Below are 18442 nucleotides of genomic sequence, written 5' to 3'. Positions count from 1 at the left end.
AAGAAAGAAGTTGCTTAAGTCAGATTTTTAATAATCAATTTTCATCTTCAGGTTGAAGAAGTTAGGTCATTTTAAAATTCTAACTTCTAAGTAAAGAAATAAATCAAATCCAGGAAAACAGCTTACATCATATGTACACTGAACAATGTATCTGTGATGCATTCATAACAGAAGCACAAAAAGTAACCTTTTAAGGAAAAAACAAAAAGGTTTTCTTGACATCAGTTAAATTTAAAAAGTAGCTGTAACATAAGATCCATTACAAGTAATTTATATTCGTTAATGTAAAGAGAATCTTACATAATACTCTGAAAAAGAAAGTCATTATTTCCTTAATAGACACATAAACCAGGCCAAAGCATCCAAATAAACTGCTATTATTTTATTTGGAATTTCTTCAAAATTTATCTTTTAGTTCAGCATTTAGCATTTGAAATTGCAATGTGTAGCTGTATAAAAAATTCCTAAAATTATCAAGACAGTTTGATACCATTTTGAAGTAAAATTAATCAATTTAAAATAACCAGTTAGTTACATGTAAATATTTATTCCATTGCTGCCTTATTGTCCAATTCTTTTTTTAATATTATATCTATATTTTTATAGATGTTAAAAAGTTGTATGTATTATCTATTAGACAGAGAGAGAACTCTCAATCCTATGATTAAAAATCTTAAGTCTAATCGAAAAGTTTTAACTCGTTTAATCAGCTTTACTTTACTTTACTTTTTACTTGTATAATTTTCATGTTTTTATTCTCAACAATTATATATTAATTACGTAAAATTACCAGAACATTTTTAAAAATTAAATACATTTTAATTTTTTTAAATATTAAGATAAAATATTTGTTCATATTTTAGAAGGATATTGTAACTTTTAAAAAGATGTATATTGTATATATAAAATAAGATTTTCTGACCCATCTTTTAAAATTCAGATAAAAAAATTTTAAAGTCATTGTTATCCAACAGTGGTGATATACTTACAGTGTTCCATGTTGATGTATTTATGCATACATTTTAAAAGGTTAGCGTCATCATCCTTATTTATTAGTAATGGTCTCTCCTGTTCATCTATGTTTTCAAATATTTCAACATTGGACTCAAAATGTAAACATGAATACTTCCACTGAGTATCTATTTGATTTTCAGAGAAGTATAAAGTTTTAAGCAAATCTTTTGCTCTTGCCATATAATTTTGTTTTTCTTGTTTACTAATGTATTCTTTTTTTAAGGAATTTATTATATTTCCTACATCGTTATATTTGGATTCTAATGCTACTGACACACATTGAAGACAGCTCTTTTTACCAAGATCTGGTGTTTGAGTGTGCAGTTTTTGAATATCTTTTATAAGCTCATGAAAATCTTTTTGAACTTGCTCTATGTACAGTGGTGGAACTGAAAAATATATAAGATATTTCATAGTACTTTATTGTTCACTGAAAGTATTTTGTATTTTAATCTATTTATGTTAATTAATCTAATTATAATTTATTTAATATTCTTTTTATTTCATTACTATTATTATTTCTTCTTGATATTTCTGCCATTATAGTCTTGCTAGCTTTCTTAAGCATGGTGATCATTGTTTTTGATGCTCTTAAAATAAAAATGAGTCATGTCATAAGTAGGACCTGATGACATTTGTCAACTGTCTTCACTTTCATGAGGCTGTATTATGGTGATCCACATCACAGCTGCATGAAAGAGTTGAAATGTAGTAAGACAGACTTGTGGTGTTTCTTCAAAAGAGCACTGCATTGCAACTGAGTTATATTTACTCCATTGTAACTGTATTTGAAAGAACACATTTTTTACACTTGAAAATGCAGACTAGACAGTACACTGAATATAAGCAGAGAGTGTAGTATTTACACTGTATTATTAGTTATTGGCATCACTCTTGCACTCTTCCTAACCTTATCTGTCAATTCTCTTTACTTAACTATTTATAACTTTAACTTAACTATTTATTTTAACTTTTTATCTGCTCTTGATGTTTCATCCATGTGGTCTGTAGTTGTGATCCAGTGGCCTAACCATCAAGATTATTTAGTCATAATGAATGAGTACCACCCATTTTCAAGGGAACATTGAATAGTCTAGTGATAATATGAAAAAGAAACATCATGAAGGCTCTAGTCCAGAGCCAGATATTGGTGAAAGATCATACATAATTGCTAATGCACAATGCTTTCTGTGGGACTGAAATCGGACATTCACTGACAAAGTGCTTTAAGGGCCTGTCTAATTGCATCTTACAAAAAAAAAGAGTTTGAGTAGACAGTAGGATAATTAACTATATGTCTCCTGGATAACTGAGTACTGATGAATCAGTACTGAATAATGAAACGAATCCCTTGACCTCAACAATTAATTTAACAAAATGCAGAGAGTTGAATGATACAATATCAGTGCATAATCAATAACACAATTCATGAATGATGTACAAAACTTATGAAGTTTCTTTGCATGTCATCCATTCAGGTAGATGATACTTTGACCAAATAAATATCAGCTACAGCTAACTGCATTCTCTTGATGTTCAAACAGAAGTTTTACCAACTTCTTTGCCAGGTGAGTCCAAATATAGTGATTTATATACTAATCTAAGCAGGTAAATCCATCAAGTGTCTCTGTGATGGGTTGCACGTTTAATATCAAAGTTGTGGCTTGTTCATCAAAGCAATATGTTAACTACTGAATCTTAAACTATATCACAGTCTTTCAATCCATAGATGGATTCCATCATATTTTGGTATACTTAGATTTACTAAATGCAATACCTGATGTGTAATACACACTTAATTTATTACACATGCATGATTCTCTAAGAATCTTGGATTCTTAGAGAGTGCAACACATATCACTTTCTGCTGGGGTATGAAATATCCACTACAGCTGGTAATCAAGGTTGCGCTCAACTGAATATTGTGGATACATCACCTTTTTTGATTACATATCCTTTAAAAAGAATGCTGATTATCATTTCTTAATTGTAATTTGAAGGCACCATAGTAAAAGTTGTCAACTTTTAGTTAGTTTGTGTCAACTTTTACGTGATACAATTAGCTGTATCACAGCCATCAGCTTTAGAAGTCAGTGCAAGACAGTTTACATGTGGAATTCACCAGATTAATATGTGATTCCACATATCATATGTTAATGAGGAATTTCCTTTTAGTCTTTTACCAACAAGGAAAAATTAATATCAAAATTACATTTCAATAATTTTCACAAGACGCTATAGTAGAGGTAGTTGATCTTCAAATTTATTTATGACAGTAACTTAAATTGACTGGATAACTTAAAATTTTTGTTATAAAATAAGATTGAGAATACACTTAGTCTTAGTTTTAAATATAGACGTTTAGTTTTATTGCTATCAATAAAGATTTTTGGTTTTTTCTCACATGTATTTCTAAATCACTTAGAGTTGTAAATGTAAAATTTATGTGAAAAGAATAGAATTACTCTTAAAATTTAATGATAAATTTTGAGCAAATTAAGGAATGCATATTAAAGAAACAAATTAAAACTTAAGTAAGAAATGTAAAGTAGAAATTACTTACTAATTTCTAACATATAATGTGAAATGCACTTTTCAGTCCAGTATGCATTTCCTCCAATGATTACAGAATTTTTCATTGACTCTGAATTTCTAAGAGAATCATAAAGGCAATAACCATTAGGGAAGTTGTTTTTACAGCTATCAATCCATTTGTCATAGTCTTTTTGGGCTGTATTAAAACTGTATTTTAAATCTGAGGCCATCTTTGATTTTTCATTATCCATTTTGCTTTCACTATCTCCTTTATCAGCTTGTAAATTTTCAAGTGTTACTTTTGCATCTTCAATTATATCTTTAAGTGAATGCCTGATACATTCAAAACATGCTTTTTGACATTTGAGGGATGCTGCTTTAATTTCATTTTCAATAGAAGAAATTTTATTTTCAGAAAATTGTTTTATGTCATCTATTTCTTGCTCATTTAGTTTTAATAAATCTTTATTGTCCTTATTTTCATTATTGTCATCAATTTCTCTTCTAAGTTTTAATTTTCTATATTGATTTTTTTGATGATCAACAATCGTTGAATCATTCTCTGATTCTTCTTCAAATATATCATCACTTTGCGTTTCATTATTTTCATCTAACTCTTGTTCCTCACTCTCTTCGTCGTGTACCTCATCCCCTTCATCTTGAGAAGAATCATCTCTATTACTTTCAATATCACCTGATGTCTCATGTTCTTCACTGTTACTTTTATTTGTTATTACTCCTTCTTTGTTAGTACCATTTATTTTTGAATTTGTTGGAGAAGTATTACTATCTATGACATTATTTGATGAATCAGTTTTAGCTGATGTTAGGGAAGATACTGGTAAGACAGTTGGATTTAAATTTGATTCTCTTGTATTATCTGAACCATTATCTTTATAAGAAGTCCTCTCACCACCTATTAAAACATTTTTTTTTTAATCCATTATAACAACTGTAGAATAACTAAAAGATATATTTTCTTTTTTTTTAAAGAAAGAAAAAGAATATGATAAGACAATAAAACACTGATTTCTGATTTAATCACTAGATCCTTTTTTCTAGCATAAGACTGGAGAAGGTAATTTTCCAATGGGGAAATACATATTTATTCCAGTTTTTTTCTTAAAAAAAAGAAGAAACTGATTTTTCAATGTTTGTGTGACAAACGTCATGCAAACATTTTTTTTTCATTTGTGCAACAAATAAAAATGTAACCAAATGTTTGTGCATAGAAATATTTCTGAATGACAGTCTCCATAAATGTCTGACTTTACATTAAGTCAAACATTTATGGAGACAAGATGCACAAGTATATGAATTATTTTGCACGTTATTAAACAAATTTGCCATTATATACATATATAAATAATAATGGCATTAAAATAGTAAAGAAATAATATGTGACTTCTCTCATGAAAAAACTGACCAGTAAAGCAAGACCATTTCTTTAAATATTAATATAATACAATTTTATTTTAAATGTTTAAAACTACCATTTTCGATTACCTGTATTAGTCTAAAATTGTTGGCATTATTAATACTAACATAATTAATTTAAATGGAATGACTAATGTACAGAATTTAAAAAATAGGTCCTGAATTTATTTTAAAGTTAGTGGTTTAAACAAATGTCCAACAGTAAGTAATGATTGTCAAGGCCAGGGATTTCAGTTAAAAGCATTATTTTAGTAAGTATATTTTTATTTTGAGACAGTTTTGAAATAGCTATTCATAAGCTTATCAGGAAGACATAACGTTAAATCAGTGTGACCCTAACATTACAGTATAGCATTGTTTATGCTATACTATGCAAGAGTAAATTGCAAATAATGATAATTACAGAAAGAGATACTTCTACCCAGTCTCCTTAAGAAACACTTATATACTATCAGTTATATATATATTATTTTTTTAAAAGCAATTCTTTTAATAACCATACTCCTCTGTACCAATACAAATTAATTTATATTTACGCGAATTTGATTCGCATCAGCTGCATACATTATATATATATATATATATATATATATATATATATATATATTACAAAATCATTAAAAACTTGCAATCTATGATACCATACCTCCCGTTCACTTGCAATATTATGTTAAAAATATTTAATTAATATTTATTCAAAAATATTTATTTTATTTTAATTAATATATGTATGTATATATAATAGGTGAACGTTGACGCACACGCAGTTATCAGCTTTAAGAGAATACGTGTGCTCAAATCTTTTAATGAACTCTTCAACATTTGACCGAGATTGGGCTGTGTATTACCGAAATGAATACGTAATTTTCTCATTTCCGCCAAACACTCCCCATTTTTATAATGGGTTTTTACATTAAATAAACGTTACTCTAAAAATGCCACGTGTAACATAGCATTTCTAATATCTAAGTCTCACAAGACAGATATGAAAATGGCGATTTAGAAATTTGTAATTCGAAAATGGCATGTAATTTAAAATACCGTTCCTTATTATAATAGTTTTTAATTCTCATTCTTTACACGTATTTCTTTCAAAATTGCGTTGTAGCATAATAATAATAATAATTCTTGCAAACTTAAAATAAACACACTTATACAGGCATAAATAAAATATACAAAGCCATATGGGTATACACATGTGTAATATAAGTAGTACTGTTATAATAACAATGAAAGAAAATTACTTAACGTATTCTTGATTTATTACGAATTTTAGATTGCAAAAGAATGAGAAATAGGTACTCTCGAGGAAATCCTATGTGAAAGCTGTCATCTTAACAAATAGGTATAACTTAACAACTGTGAAAATTGGAATTATTATCTAATTAAATTGTTTACGCTGGCTGCTATTATATTAATATGCAACTTTTCGAAAGAGAGAAAAATGTAGAAACAATAGTAAAGTAAAATTATTCATGAGCTGGAGTATGATGATTTGGACTTCTGGATATGTATTTAAATACTTTATTCATTTAATGAACTTGACATTATTATATTTATTTAAATTCAAAATATATTTTATTTATACTTATAATATGGGCAATTCTTCGATAAATTAGCTTGTTTTTGAAAAGAACTTTCGATATAATTCTTATTAAGGAGCCATTTTTTAATGCCGATTTAAATTACAAAATTTAAATCGGCATTAACTGACTCTCACTGACTCCCTGCGCACGATTTCTAATAATGCCGATTAATATGCCATTAATAGTTATTTGATGTCCGAAGGGATTTCATTGAAAATTCAAGGGGCGATAAAAATATAAATTCTACGGAAAATTTCTTTGTTTGATTTGGGTGGTTTAATGCTGCATGTGAACATGTCGTAAGCAGTGCGAATGTTGTTTGTTCTTGCTGGCCACTTTATGTGGCCAGCAAGAACTGAGCGGGGTAGCGGCTGCGCATCCAGATGGCGAACTCTGAGTACGACGGACTCACCTGTTCTATTCTGGTAGGGGGCCCCGTGGTGTTGGACGCGTATATGGTGCACAGTTTCAGGTTAATTTGGAGCCGGGTCTGACTTCTTCGGGTCGCATGAAGTCGTCAGGCTTTTCTTCACTTTCGTGACCGGGAGATGGTCTGTGACCGGAGCCTAGGTGTGGTAGACCGGCGAGTATGCGTCCCGGGAGAGTGTGAGGCCTTTGTGAGCCCTGGAACACCCTCAGTGACTCCCTGCGCACGCTTTCTAAAATATGGTGAGTTCAACGGCCCCTCTGACAAGTACACCTAACTCTTTATTTGTTTGCTCGCTCTGCAATCATACTTTCTCTTAATCTCGAATTTTTTCTCTTGTTTTTTCTACTACATGATGACTTCCTCATGTGCAGTTTCCCTGGCGAGAATAACTAATATGAGCTAAGGTTCGGCGGCTGGTGGTCCGGTATCCGGTACCTCGCCGCATAAGTGCGAAACACTCCTGCTGGCAGAGCGGGAGAAGTTAGAGCGGCTTTGCTCTGATGTGTTTGGCGCATTAGAGAACGACAAGGCGCGCAAAGTTAATAAGGAGACTATGGACAAGGTCGATGGCGCCTTGCGAAACATACGTATCCTATTCGACGCGATGCGGCTCAAACAGGCCAGACTGGTGGGCCAAATATCTGACTTAGAGCAGGCCTCAAAAGAGGCAGTAGTAGCCGAAGTCACTTCAGCGAGCGCATCGTCCATTCAGGGGGCGGTGTAAAAGGAAATGGGGACCATTCGAAGGGAGGAAACTATGCCTTCCTTTGCTGAGATCGCCAAGAAGGCGCCGCCGGCCATACGTGACAATAGGAATGTCCCTTCTCCGATACAGAAACGACTTCCACGAGCTAGTCCGGTTGTACTATTGTTTCCCGAAGAGGGAAGCAAAATGACGGCCAACGATCTGGAGAAAAAGGCCAAGGAATTGCTGCGGCGGTTGTGAACACCCTGAGATCAGGCGTGCCAAGCGCATCACTGGTGGTGTTGTGCTCAAGGTGGCGAACAAGACTCAATCGAGTCTTGTTCTTAATCAGCAGGGAACTAAGGCTGGTATTAAAGCCAAGGTCCCGGTGAAGAAAGGTCCAAGGATGAAAATTCTCATCAAGGATAACACCCAGGTGGTATTTTTAAGTCGTAACGTACCGAATGGGGAGACCAGCCATTCGAACCCGGATTCGTTGGGAAGCAGCCAATCGGCTCTTAAGCAACATCATTGTGGGTTTCTCTGGGCTGAAAATCATCAGGAATTACGCTTGTAAGACCTAATGCTATAAAAGTACCTAGTCCTCGCTCTGCGGTAATATGCAATTACGGCCGCACGCCGATCAAGATCACCCTCTCTTTGCGCAGCCCTTCTGAGTAAGGTCACAGCTTGCTTCATTGCTGTTAGATTCTGAGACCACCAACCAGATATACCTTCCCCCCCAGTGCTTCTAGAAAAGGCGGCTTCAGCCGCTGCCACCACCGCAGAGGTGAAATTTTCTGCCAGGATATTTAATGGCAGGCCGTCAAAGTCTCGAGAAAAAATCTCCAGTCTGGACTCAAAGAGGACAATTTCCTAGAAGTCTAGAAGAAAAAGAAGTCTAGAAACAAAGAGGAGAATTTCGGCCAGTCCGCCTTCCTATGCAGGAAGCGCCCCCGGTGAACAGGAAAGCGTCCCTCATCGCCATCGTGCAGCTCATCCATTATTTCGAATAGCATCAACCGATGATCGCTAGAACAGTTGCCGACCACAGATCAGTCAAGTACCGTGACAGGGATGTCCCTACGAATGGTGATGTCAATATTTGTACCTGAAAAGGCCCGCCGTTGTCCGTTAACCGTACCGACATAAGTGGCCAGCTGGTCACAATATTAAAGACCTCAAAATTATGCTGCGCGATGAAACTACCAATTAGGTCACCGCCATGATCAGTGATCCCACTGTGCTAGAAAAGCGACTTCGCGTTAACTTCGGCACCAATAAGGATTGGATCATTGCCCACAATACGAAGGATCCTATCCCATCTCGCTAGGTGTTCCTCAGTGGGATCCCTGTATGGGAAATATGAACTAACCACTGTAAGGTTCTGTCCGCGAATGGCAAGTCTGACCACAACATGATGCGCGTCAGAAACCTGCCGTATAAAGACACTATCAAGCCACTCCCTGCACAGAATAGCAGACATACAGGTATGCCCTACACAAAACTTTTCCAGCTGTGAGTCTGGCAGATCACCCCTAATTACGTATGGGTGCTGTAGAAGGACAACATCGAGGCTCCGTCTCTCTACAATCTCACCTAACTCAACCTGGACTACATAAGCACCCTGGGCATTTAGTTGACCGAACCTAACTATTTAAGGAATTATAATATAATGTAAAGGCCCTTACGTAACAACCACACTCCTTACTAACAACTGGGTGCTCATGATTTTTGTGCAACCTCTTACAGTTAGCACAGGACGGAGCCTCGGACCTATGCGAACAATCGTCACGCTTGTGGCCCTTTTCACCACAATGGGCACACACCAAAGCAAACTTACAAACTTTAGCTCACCGAGACCCCGGTCCTCTGCAAAAAAGGTCTTGGAGGTCTCCACGAGGGTAGTGGAGCGTCCTTGTGCATCGGCCGATTGCAATAAAAATCCTGCCGAAACCTCTGCGTCCAGCTGTGCGGGGAAAACGATAGTTGGAACTGTGCAGAGATAGCAAGGCTGTGGAAGGCGAAACCAGTCTGAAGGGAGCACAGGGAAGAGGTGGAATTGATGGCTGAACAATTCGGCCGGGCCGAATTGCGATAATATCCTACGCTGGCCTAGGCCAATGAATGGACCCTTGGGTAGTAGCCAATCCGCTGATCTGCGAGTGCCTGTAGTCGTAATGACCTCCGTTTTTAAATCAGGAAAGGATCAGAGTGAGGTCAGCAGTTATTAACCAGTCAGTTTCTTGCCGGTAATCGACAAGTTGCTTAAAAGCCTGGTTGTGGAACGGCTCTGGGAAAACATAAATATGAACGATTTTCTAAATCAAGGCCAATACGACTTCATGAAAAGGATTGGCACCGAGTATTGCATCTTAAATGCTTTTGCCGAGGTGGAAAGCGCCCACTGTAAATATGTTTGGCAATTTTTATTGACATAGAGGCTGCATTTCCTTCCTTGTGTTGGAGTTCTGTCCTCTATATGTTGGAACATTGTTATGTTCCCGTAGCTCTGGAGGCCGTAGTACGGGACTACTTGTCTAATCACACGGCTTTGTTTAAGGATGCGTACCTAGTTGTGAAAACGTCCGTCCATCTTCAGGGGAAGCCCGCAGGGTTTCGTTCTCGGTCCCTTGCTGTGGAACCTGGTATTCAACGGATTTCTGTCCTTGTGTACATTTATACAGAACGTGGGGGGATGGTACGCCTCTAGTTCGTTTTTAAGGGCAACGGGAGCCCAAGTCCTCTCCAACAACGCAAACTAGAACCAATATTAGTGTCGATTCCACTTGGCAGCTGATGGCGCCAGATTCAGGTCGCTATAACCTAGGGGGCCTGGATCGATACAGGCTGAGGCGGTTATGGGATGCTGCCATACAGGGATTGGAGTGGCGCATGGAGTGTAGGGAGGAGGTGGAATTGATGGCGGAGCAAATCGGCCGGGCCATCAAGACTGGCTGCGATGTGGTCCTACGGCGGCCTAGGCCAATGGACGGACCCATCACATGCAGCCAGTCCGCTGATCTGAGCATGTCTGGAGCCGTCATGACCCCTTCTTCCGGGGGGGCGTGTGTGGAACGCAGACTGAGGCCAGGAAAGAAATGGTGGTCCTCTGACCTTAGCGTGCAGCACGCAAGAGTGAGGTCGGCGAGGATAAGGTACCAGCGCTGCCCCCTAACGGGGACCATCGTTAACCACGTGCGCGCTGAGCGTCTTCGGATCTACCAGCGTGGCCGAAATGAATACGTTCACGCCATCAAAAAAGCCAAACTCAAGTTCTGGCAGGACTCCATGCGCAAGTTGCAACCCAATCCTTGGCAGCTCGCAAAGAATTGTTACAAGCTGAAGCCATTGCACGTGTTGTTCAGTGTTCGGTGCGGGTTTGGTGGTCGTGACCACACATTAACATCTGTGGCGACTTACCAGGTGTTCCTGGATACTCTGTTTTCAGATGCTCCGGAGGGTGAAGCGGAAATCGGCGGGTGAAACACCATTCCCTGGCGTTCGGACCGTGGAACCCGAAGATATAGACCGAGTGGTTTCTTGAATGGCATTGAAGAAAGCACCGGGGATTGACCAACTTGATCCACATATATTTTACCATCTGCTGCCTGTCATAAGAGAACCGCTTGGCAGACTGTTCTCGGGGTGCCTATGCTGGGGTTGCTTTCCGGCTTGCTGGAAGGTGGTTTTGGTGAGGGTGCTCTTAAAACCTGGAAAGGATCCTGGTGAGGTCAGTAGTTATCGGCCCATCAGCCTCTTGCCGGTTCTCGGCAAGTTGCTAAAAAGTTCATCGATATGAACTTTTTTCTAAATCAAGGCCAATATGGCTTCGTGAAAGGGGTTGGCACCAAGGATTGCATCTTAAATGCTCTTGCCGAGGTGGAAAGCGCCGACTGCAAATACGTTTTGGCAATTTTTATTGACATACAGGCAGCATTTCCTTCCTTGTGTTGGAGTTCTGTCCTCTATGAGTTGGAACATCGCAATGTTCCCGTAGCCCTGCAGGCCGTAGTACGAGACTATTTGTCTAATTCGGTTCTCGAATGTTCTGCTCGGTTCTGTTTAATGATGCGCACCTAGTTGTGGAAATGTCCGTCACCAGGGGAAGCCCGCACGATTCCGTACTCGGTTCTCTGCTGTGGAACCTGGATTTTTATGGATTTCTGGAATTGACATTTCCAGAAGGGGTCACGGCCCAGGCTTTTGCCAATGACTGTCTCCTATTAGTTCGTGGTAACTCACGACCGCATCTAGAAAGTACAGCGCAGGCGGCTTTGTTGACCGCAGAGGGCTGGATGGACATGCAAATTTTAAAGATCTCCACATTAAGCAAGTAGCGGTGGACGCCGTCTCAGTGATGCACAAACGGAAGGATTGCTCGGAAAGACTATAGGTTCTCGGGCTGTCAAATGTACATGGTGTCTTTAAGAGTATGACCGCTTACGCGGGGCCTGTTTGGTCGCATGGGTTGGATATGAATAGAACTTCAAAATTTAAGGAGTGCTCAGCGCAGAGCCTTGATAGTGTGCACTGGTGTCTTTTAAAACAACCTTCTTCGAGGCTACTACCGTATTGGAAAAGGCTATCCCAATATATTTAGTGCTGAAAGTTCGGGCAGCCATGAGGAAGTTGCGAAGAGGTCGGGGTGCCGAGGTATTTGGGATGCGGTTTCAGACCGGGCCAGTACCGTTGCAAAACTGTGATCTCAATGCACCGGATCTAAATTTCGTTCAGTTGCCCATCTCCCGTCTGCGGAAGAGGCTGCATAGGCTTGTGATTGATGCATGGCAGCTGGAATGGCACGCTAAGAATATGGAAAGATCCTTATATAAATTTATACAGGATCTGGGTGGATGGTAGCCTCAGGTTCGTTTTTAAGTGCAACGGTTGCCCAGGTGTTCACCAACCATTTTAATTTGAACCAATATCTGTTTCGGTTCCGCCTGATGGCTGATGAGCTGTGCGTCTGTGGGGAGGTCCAGTCAAATGAACATATGATTTTTGGACTGCCCTGCTCTTCGGGCAGAGATCGGGCCACCCTGAAACTTAAAGGTCAAGGTGAAAATTGGCCCTCACAAACGGCGAGTCAGTGTGGCGAGAGCCGCATTGTCGGACCGTGTGGGAGTTCCTCGATGCGGTTACCTTGTTTAACCGGCATCGGTAGTTTATGTAAGGGTATAAGAATCCTACTGTGCTTTTGTGGGAAGCTAGTCTAGAGATATTGGCTGGCCACCACCCAATTAAGGCTCCAAGAGCTTTAATATGGTGGACAGGTACTTGCTAGGATTCAGCGACCTAGGCATGACAGGAAATTGATATCTTTTTAGTATAATAACAAGGGGTGCACCTCCACGGTTTTAGTTTTAGTTTGTGACAAGTGAGCGGTTGTTACACTAAGCCGGTGGTGTATGGCACCGTGCTTAATCCGCTCACGCTGTTAGGTAAGCTCATTAGGAGCTATTAGATTATTGGTCACTAAACTGTTTGAGGCTCAGTAGCCGTTTGTGGCACAGATATTTTGGTCATATGCCGACGGTGGCACTACGGCAAGACACTATGCCGCTGCTTTGTTTTCACTCCACAGTAACTCAGTTTGACTAACCTCCTCCGATCGTTGTACAGCCACGTCGGCTTGAACGTAAAACACTGTCCTTGCAGAAAATCGCTACCGGTAATGTAAATTACATTATCTGCAATTTCGGGTATCTGGTATGCACTGTGCGATACCCGCCCTACTCCGTTGTAAGTCCCACTTTCGGCATTTGAAGACTGCGTGTTCAACATAGTCCTCGTCTTTGCAAAAAAACATGATGGTGACGTACGTCTGCCTATTTTATGCAGGTAATCTTGAAAATTACCATGCCCCGTTAATATCTGCAAAGTCCCCGTCATGTTAAACAAAGTGTGTCGCAACTATCATTAGTCTGTAATAGTTTGGTTCTCACCTTGTGTAATGGGATTAAACTGCTAGCTGGTCAGAAAAGGGTAGGCCAGACCAGATTAAAATTGTATTTTTCACATGAAGCAAAATATTTTGTGCAGCAGCCAGGCATTAGCTGATTATATGAAAGGGCTGAAGACTTCGTTATTTCTAACTGTAATTTCATTGCTACTTTATGACTCTGTTCTTGAAAAAAAATTCATTCATTTATCTTTATAATCCTTAAATAACTCACTGTCAAGATACCCTAACTTCTTCTTCCAGAGACCTTTGAAACCAATTAGCTGCACTTTCAACAGTTACCAGTAGTGTTGTAAACAATAGTCCTTCCAGTAATTTGAAAGCTAACAATTTAATAATGTTAAAATGTTATAACTTTTAAGATGTTGTTCAATGAAGAATCTTAATGTGCCATTTCAAAGAATATCACAAGCTATATCCCTAAAGGATGCATAAGAGGTTTATTCCACAGTAGGACATTAAACCTATGTCCAACCCCTGATCTGGAGGACCAGGGTTTTTCTGTAAGGAGTAGAAATCCCCCTCCACATGGTGAGGAATTGTTTTTAGAGATGATTTTTACCCTTTTGTACGGAAGAAATCCCTTAGTAAAAACATGTTATTGTAAGGGTCTGAGGGATCACCTTTATATCCTTTTCCATCCTGCTACATAATACCACCCACATACTGCCATGCATTCTCCAAACACTGACCATGAGGACTTAAAGTATTAGGATTTCCTGGTAGACCTGACCAACTACATCATCTGCTTATTTGTGAAAGAAAGATCTTGTGGAAGGTATACTGGCTTATTAAAGAGACTGAGATATGGAGGATCTGAACTCATCAGGAGTTTAAAGATATGTATGGAGATTTAAACACAGTTTAGAGAATAAAGTTGAGGAGTTGTGCTGAGTAAAACAGAATGACTGATGACATTGCTATTAAAAGAATATTCAGTGGTGGGCCAGTGAAGTTGTACAACTATGAATTAAGTAATTAAGTATGGCTCTACACCCTATTCTTTGAAATTAACTTTGTTTCTTTTATCAGCCAGTCTAGAAATCTCACATATTAAATTCTAAGTAGTAGATAATTAACCCACTGGGTTGGTCTATTGGTGAAATCATCATAGCAAATCAGTCGATTTCAAAGTCGAAAGTTCTAAGGTTCAAATCCTAGTAAAGGCAGTTACTTTTAAACGAATATGAATACTAAATTGTGGATACCGGTGTTCTTTTGTGGTTGGGTTTCAATTAACCACACATCCCAGTTTACCTTAGACCGTACAAGACTATACTTCATCTACATTGATACATATCATCCTTATTCATCCTCTGAAGGAACCACCTATGGTGGTTCTGGAGGCTAAACAGAAAAAGTAGTAGATTATTAAAAAACACGTTCACTTGAGAAATCAGATCAAATCAGAAGGGGTAACTATTGCTTATTTTTATTTTACTGAGAAAAATTAAAATAAGATTGAGTTAAACCTAATTACAGTCTGTTCTCTAATTATAATTTCCATTTTAATTTACTTTGTACTCCATGTAAAACACTGACTTAAGAATTTATTTCAAGGAATTAGTTAAATTTATATAAATTCCAGTGAATGTGTATTTTTAGACATATTACCACTAAATTAATGAATCAAATAAGTTAAACTGGGTACGAACTGGCTACGAACAAGTTAAACATTTAAAAGCTACTTACTCAGATTGGTACTTAAGTACTTTTTTAGATAGATATAAATATTATTTTTTTGGTTTAACAAATGTTGATTAATAATTTGTAAAATCTTATGAAGATGAAGTAATAAACAGAATAAAAACCTTTCAACAAAAAATTTGATACAATGAAAAATTGAATTGTTCACAAAATTTAAGCCAATTAAAATTTTAAAAATATAGTTTATAATTTAATTTTTAAAATCCTCTTACCAGGTGAACTATTCAGTTCATTATACAGAGACATATTTATTAAAACAATTAAAAATCCATTGCACAATCTTTTGCTATTCATTGTAGTATCTGAAGAAAAAAAAAATATTTTTTTTATTTCAAGGTGCTAGCACAAATTCTAAAAAAATTACAAGTAAATATTAGTTTCATTTAATTAAACAATATGGATTAATAGGTATACTGTATAATTACATAGTTTCATGCTGGTAACTCTATTTTACACATTTATTCAAATGACTATGGTTAGTCAATCAAGCCATTCAAAATTTACAATATTTGTAATTTAATAACTGACAGCCTCTATTTTTAACTCAAATGAACTTATGTCTTTGGCCTAAATTTATTTAATCTCAATTTTTCTTTGACATTAAGTTTCACAATTTTCATATTTTTTCCAGAAATTAAAAATATATTTTGGTTAATAATAACCAATGAATATAATTATTTTGCATGCTACGAACAATAATGTTGAAAATTTCAAACAATTCACTATAAAATTAATGGTAGTTTTCTCTTTGTCAGAGACAAATATGCTCAAAAAGTCCTTTAGAAGAAAAATTCCCATTAGTTTGAAAGTGAGATATTTATAAAATTGAATAATCTTTTAAGTGTTATCATTTTTTATTATGCAGTTCAAAAATATTGATTTTATTAAAATGTCACATACTTTTTATATAATTATATCAGTTAGCATTACATATTGACTCATGTGCTTTTAATCTTCCTTATTGTAGTTTGCTTTTTAAAACTTTAGCAAGTGAAAAAAAATCATACTAGATGAGAAATAAAAACTGTTTGAGATCAAATAAAGGAGATGCATATTGTTCAAGGAGACAGCAGATTAGAGATAAGATTAATTATTAAAAGAATGTTATTGATTTGTAGCAGATAATTTAGAATTCCCTGCTAGCCTCTATTATTGTATCTACTAATAGCACATCCTGGCCTGGTAAATCTAGAATAATTCTACACATACATGAAGTATTCTGGAGGCTTTCAGATTACCATATACTCATATTTAACTAGTTCAGTTACATCTCAAAAAGTGACATACATGATTCTGAATTTCACTCTTGACATCCATACTTAATTCTTCTCCTTTTTCTTGGGTTTTCAATCAATGGATTGAAATTTAGCACCTGCAATCCATAGTTTATGTCAGCTTCTCCAGTTAGCTCTATTTCCTTCCTTTTTCTTCATTCATAAGTACTTCTTAGCCATTTTATATTTATTCTAAGTTTATGTTGAGTCTGGTAACAATGCATATTTAGATGTTTTTGTTACAGAATCAAATAAAATGAATGGAAGTACTACACACAACAACAAAAGTTGAAATAAATATTACTAAAGAAAGCTATCAGAAGTAATGAGAGAATTTAAGTTACATAAAAGCATTAAAATTTGACTGTTAATGTTAATATTTCATTCTTTACCAAATCTTAATGTATTCAATTTGTTTGAAAGATATATGAATCTAATAATCCATGTTCTTAAATATATGCATATGGTTTCCAAAATAACAGAATTTTTAAACCATCCTTACAGAAACCTTTCCAAAATCAAGCCAAGTTTTTCTCCAATCCTAAATACTTTTTATTATTGTTTGTCTTAGATTTTGAAATTCAGGAAATGTAACAACTCATGTCATTTAAACCATTACTATTTTTTCTAATTTCATTCTGTATAATAAATATCCAGTATTCAAATTTAATGTCATCAGGAAATGAAAATATTTGTTTTTTTCCAAGGCACATTTATTTTCTTGTAATAAACAATTTTTCTTAGGTAAGAAAAAAGTTAAAAACGATATCATCATAATTTCTTTTTAAATATAAGCATAATATAAAACAAAGCAGAATTGAAATTAAACCTAATATTAAATTAAACTTTTGCAATGAGAAGAATGTGAAGGGATATTAGGCAGAAACAGTCTGAAAAATGGGTTAATTTATATTTTTAAAAGTATCTTATTCTGTAGTCAAATTTTAAAATTACAATAATCTATTAATTTTTTTTTTTTTTTTATTTTCATGACCAAATAATGCATTTCATCTCACTTTCATGACTTTTGTAATACTGTGATCCTGCAAACACCCTGTTTTACAGTTATTGTTCAATTTTATCCTGTTTATTTTTTCTTAATATTGAATTTTTTATGTAAATAATGTGTAACAATTTTAATGCATTTAATATCAACCATAAATAATAAAACAATTAAATATTACTTTTCTGTTACACTCACAAATACACCAACTATGATATACCAAGACTATGTCAAAGTATGATTCTTCATCTCAAGAAAAAATTTTATGATTTAGTAAAACATTAAATATTGTATTTACTGGGTTTTCTCAAAATGTTTATTAAATGTGAATTATTATTAAGTTATAGATTATAAACATAATTTCATTTTAATTAATAATTTCTTTTTCAAGTATGATTTTAATTGAAATATAAAAAAATCAAACAATTTACTTACTGAATTATTTTACTTTATGTGATCTTCAGATAAAATACAGTTGTTGACAAACCATAGAAGTGAAACAAAATGCATAAACAGATAACAATGATTTTTCTATTAGTTTAATTTGTTAAACAAAAAACATCTGTGCTGTGTTCTGTATAGGAACACTTGCAGTTTAATGATTCTCAAATTGTGTAATATATGCTAAATGGAAATACATGTAGTGCAAGTAAAATTTTTAAAAATGTCGATAAATATTCTTAAATGAATTTGTATATCTATTCTAAAAAAAGAATACCACCCTGGTGCTGTTTTTACCTTTTGATTATACTTACTAGTGCTGTGAAGTAATTAAAAAATGTTCAATTTTCACGTAAAAAACAGCT

At 35.6% G+C, this 18442-nt stretch overlaps 1 protein-coding gene across 1 annotated transcript in view; it reads right to left on the bottom strand.

Moving 5' to 3' along the window:
• Positions 1-18211, bottom strand: part of LOC142332502 (uncharacterized) — a 30495-nt gene extending 12284 nt beyond the window's left edge. The window contains exons 1-4 of the mRNA XM_075378954.1: positions 18072-18211; positions 15572-15661; positions 3578-4465; positions 990-1403 (exon numbers count right to left, since the gene is read on the bottom strand). Of these exons, the coding sequence (XP_075235069.1) occupies positions 990-1403; positions 3578-4465; positions 15572-15653 (1384 nt within the window). The 5' untranslated portion in view covers positions 15654-15661; positions 18072-18211. The remainder of the gene's footprint in view (positions 1-989; positions 1404-3577; positions 4466-15571; positions 15662-18071) is intronic.
• Between the last annotated feature and the right edge of the window lie 231 nt (positions 18212-18442).

This window comes from Lycorma delicatula, chromosome 1 (assembly GCF_047948215.1).
Source record: "Lycorma delicatula isolate Av1 chromosome 1, ASM4794821v1, whole genome shotgun sequence".
Taxonomy (NCBI): Eukaryota; Metazoa; Arthropoda; class Insecta; order Hemiptera; family Fulgoridae; genus Lycorma; species Lycorma delicatula.
This window is presented reverse-complemented; position numbering and strand designations above follow the sequence as displayed.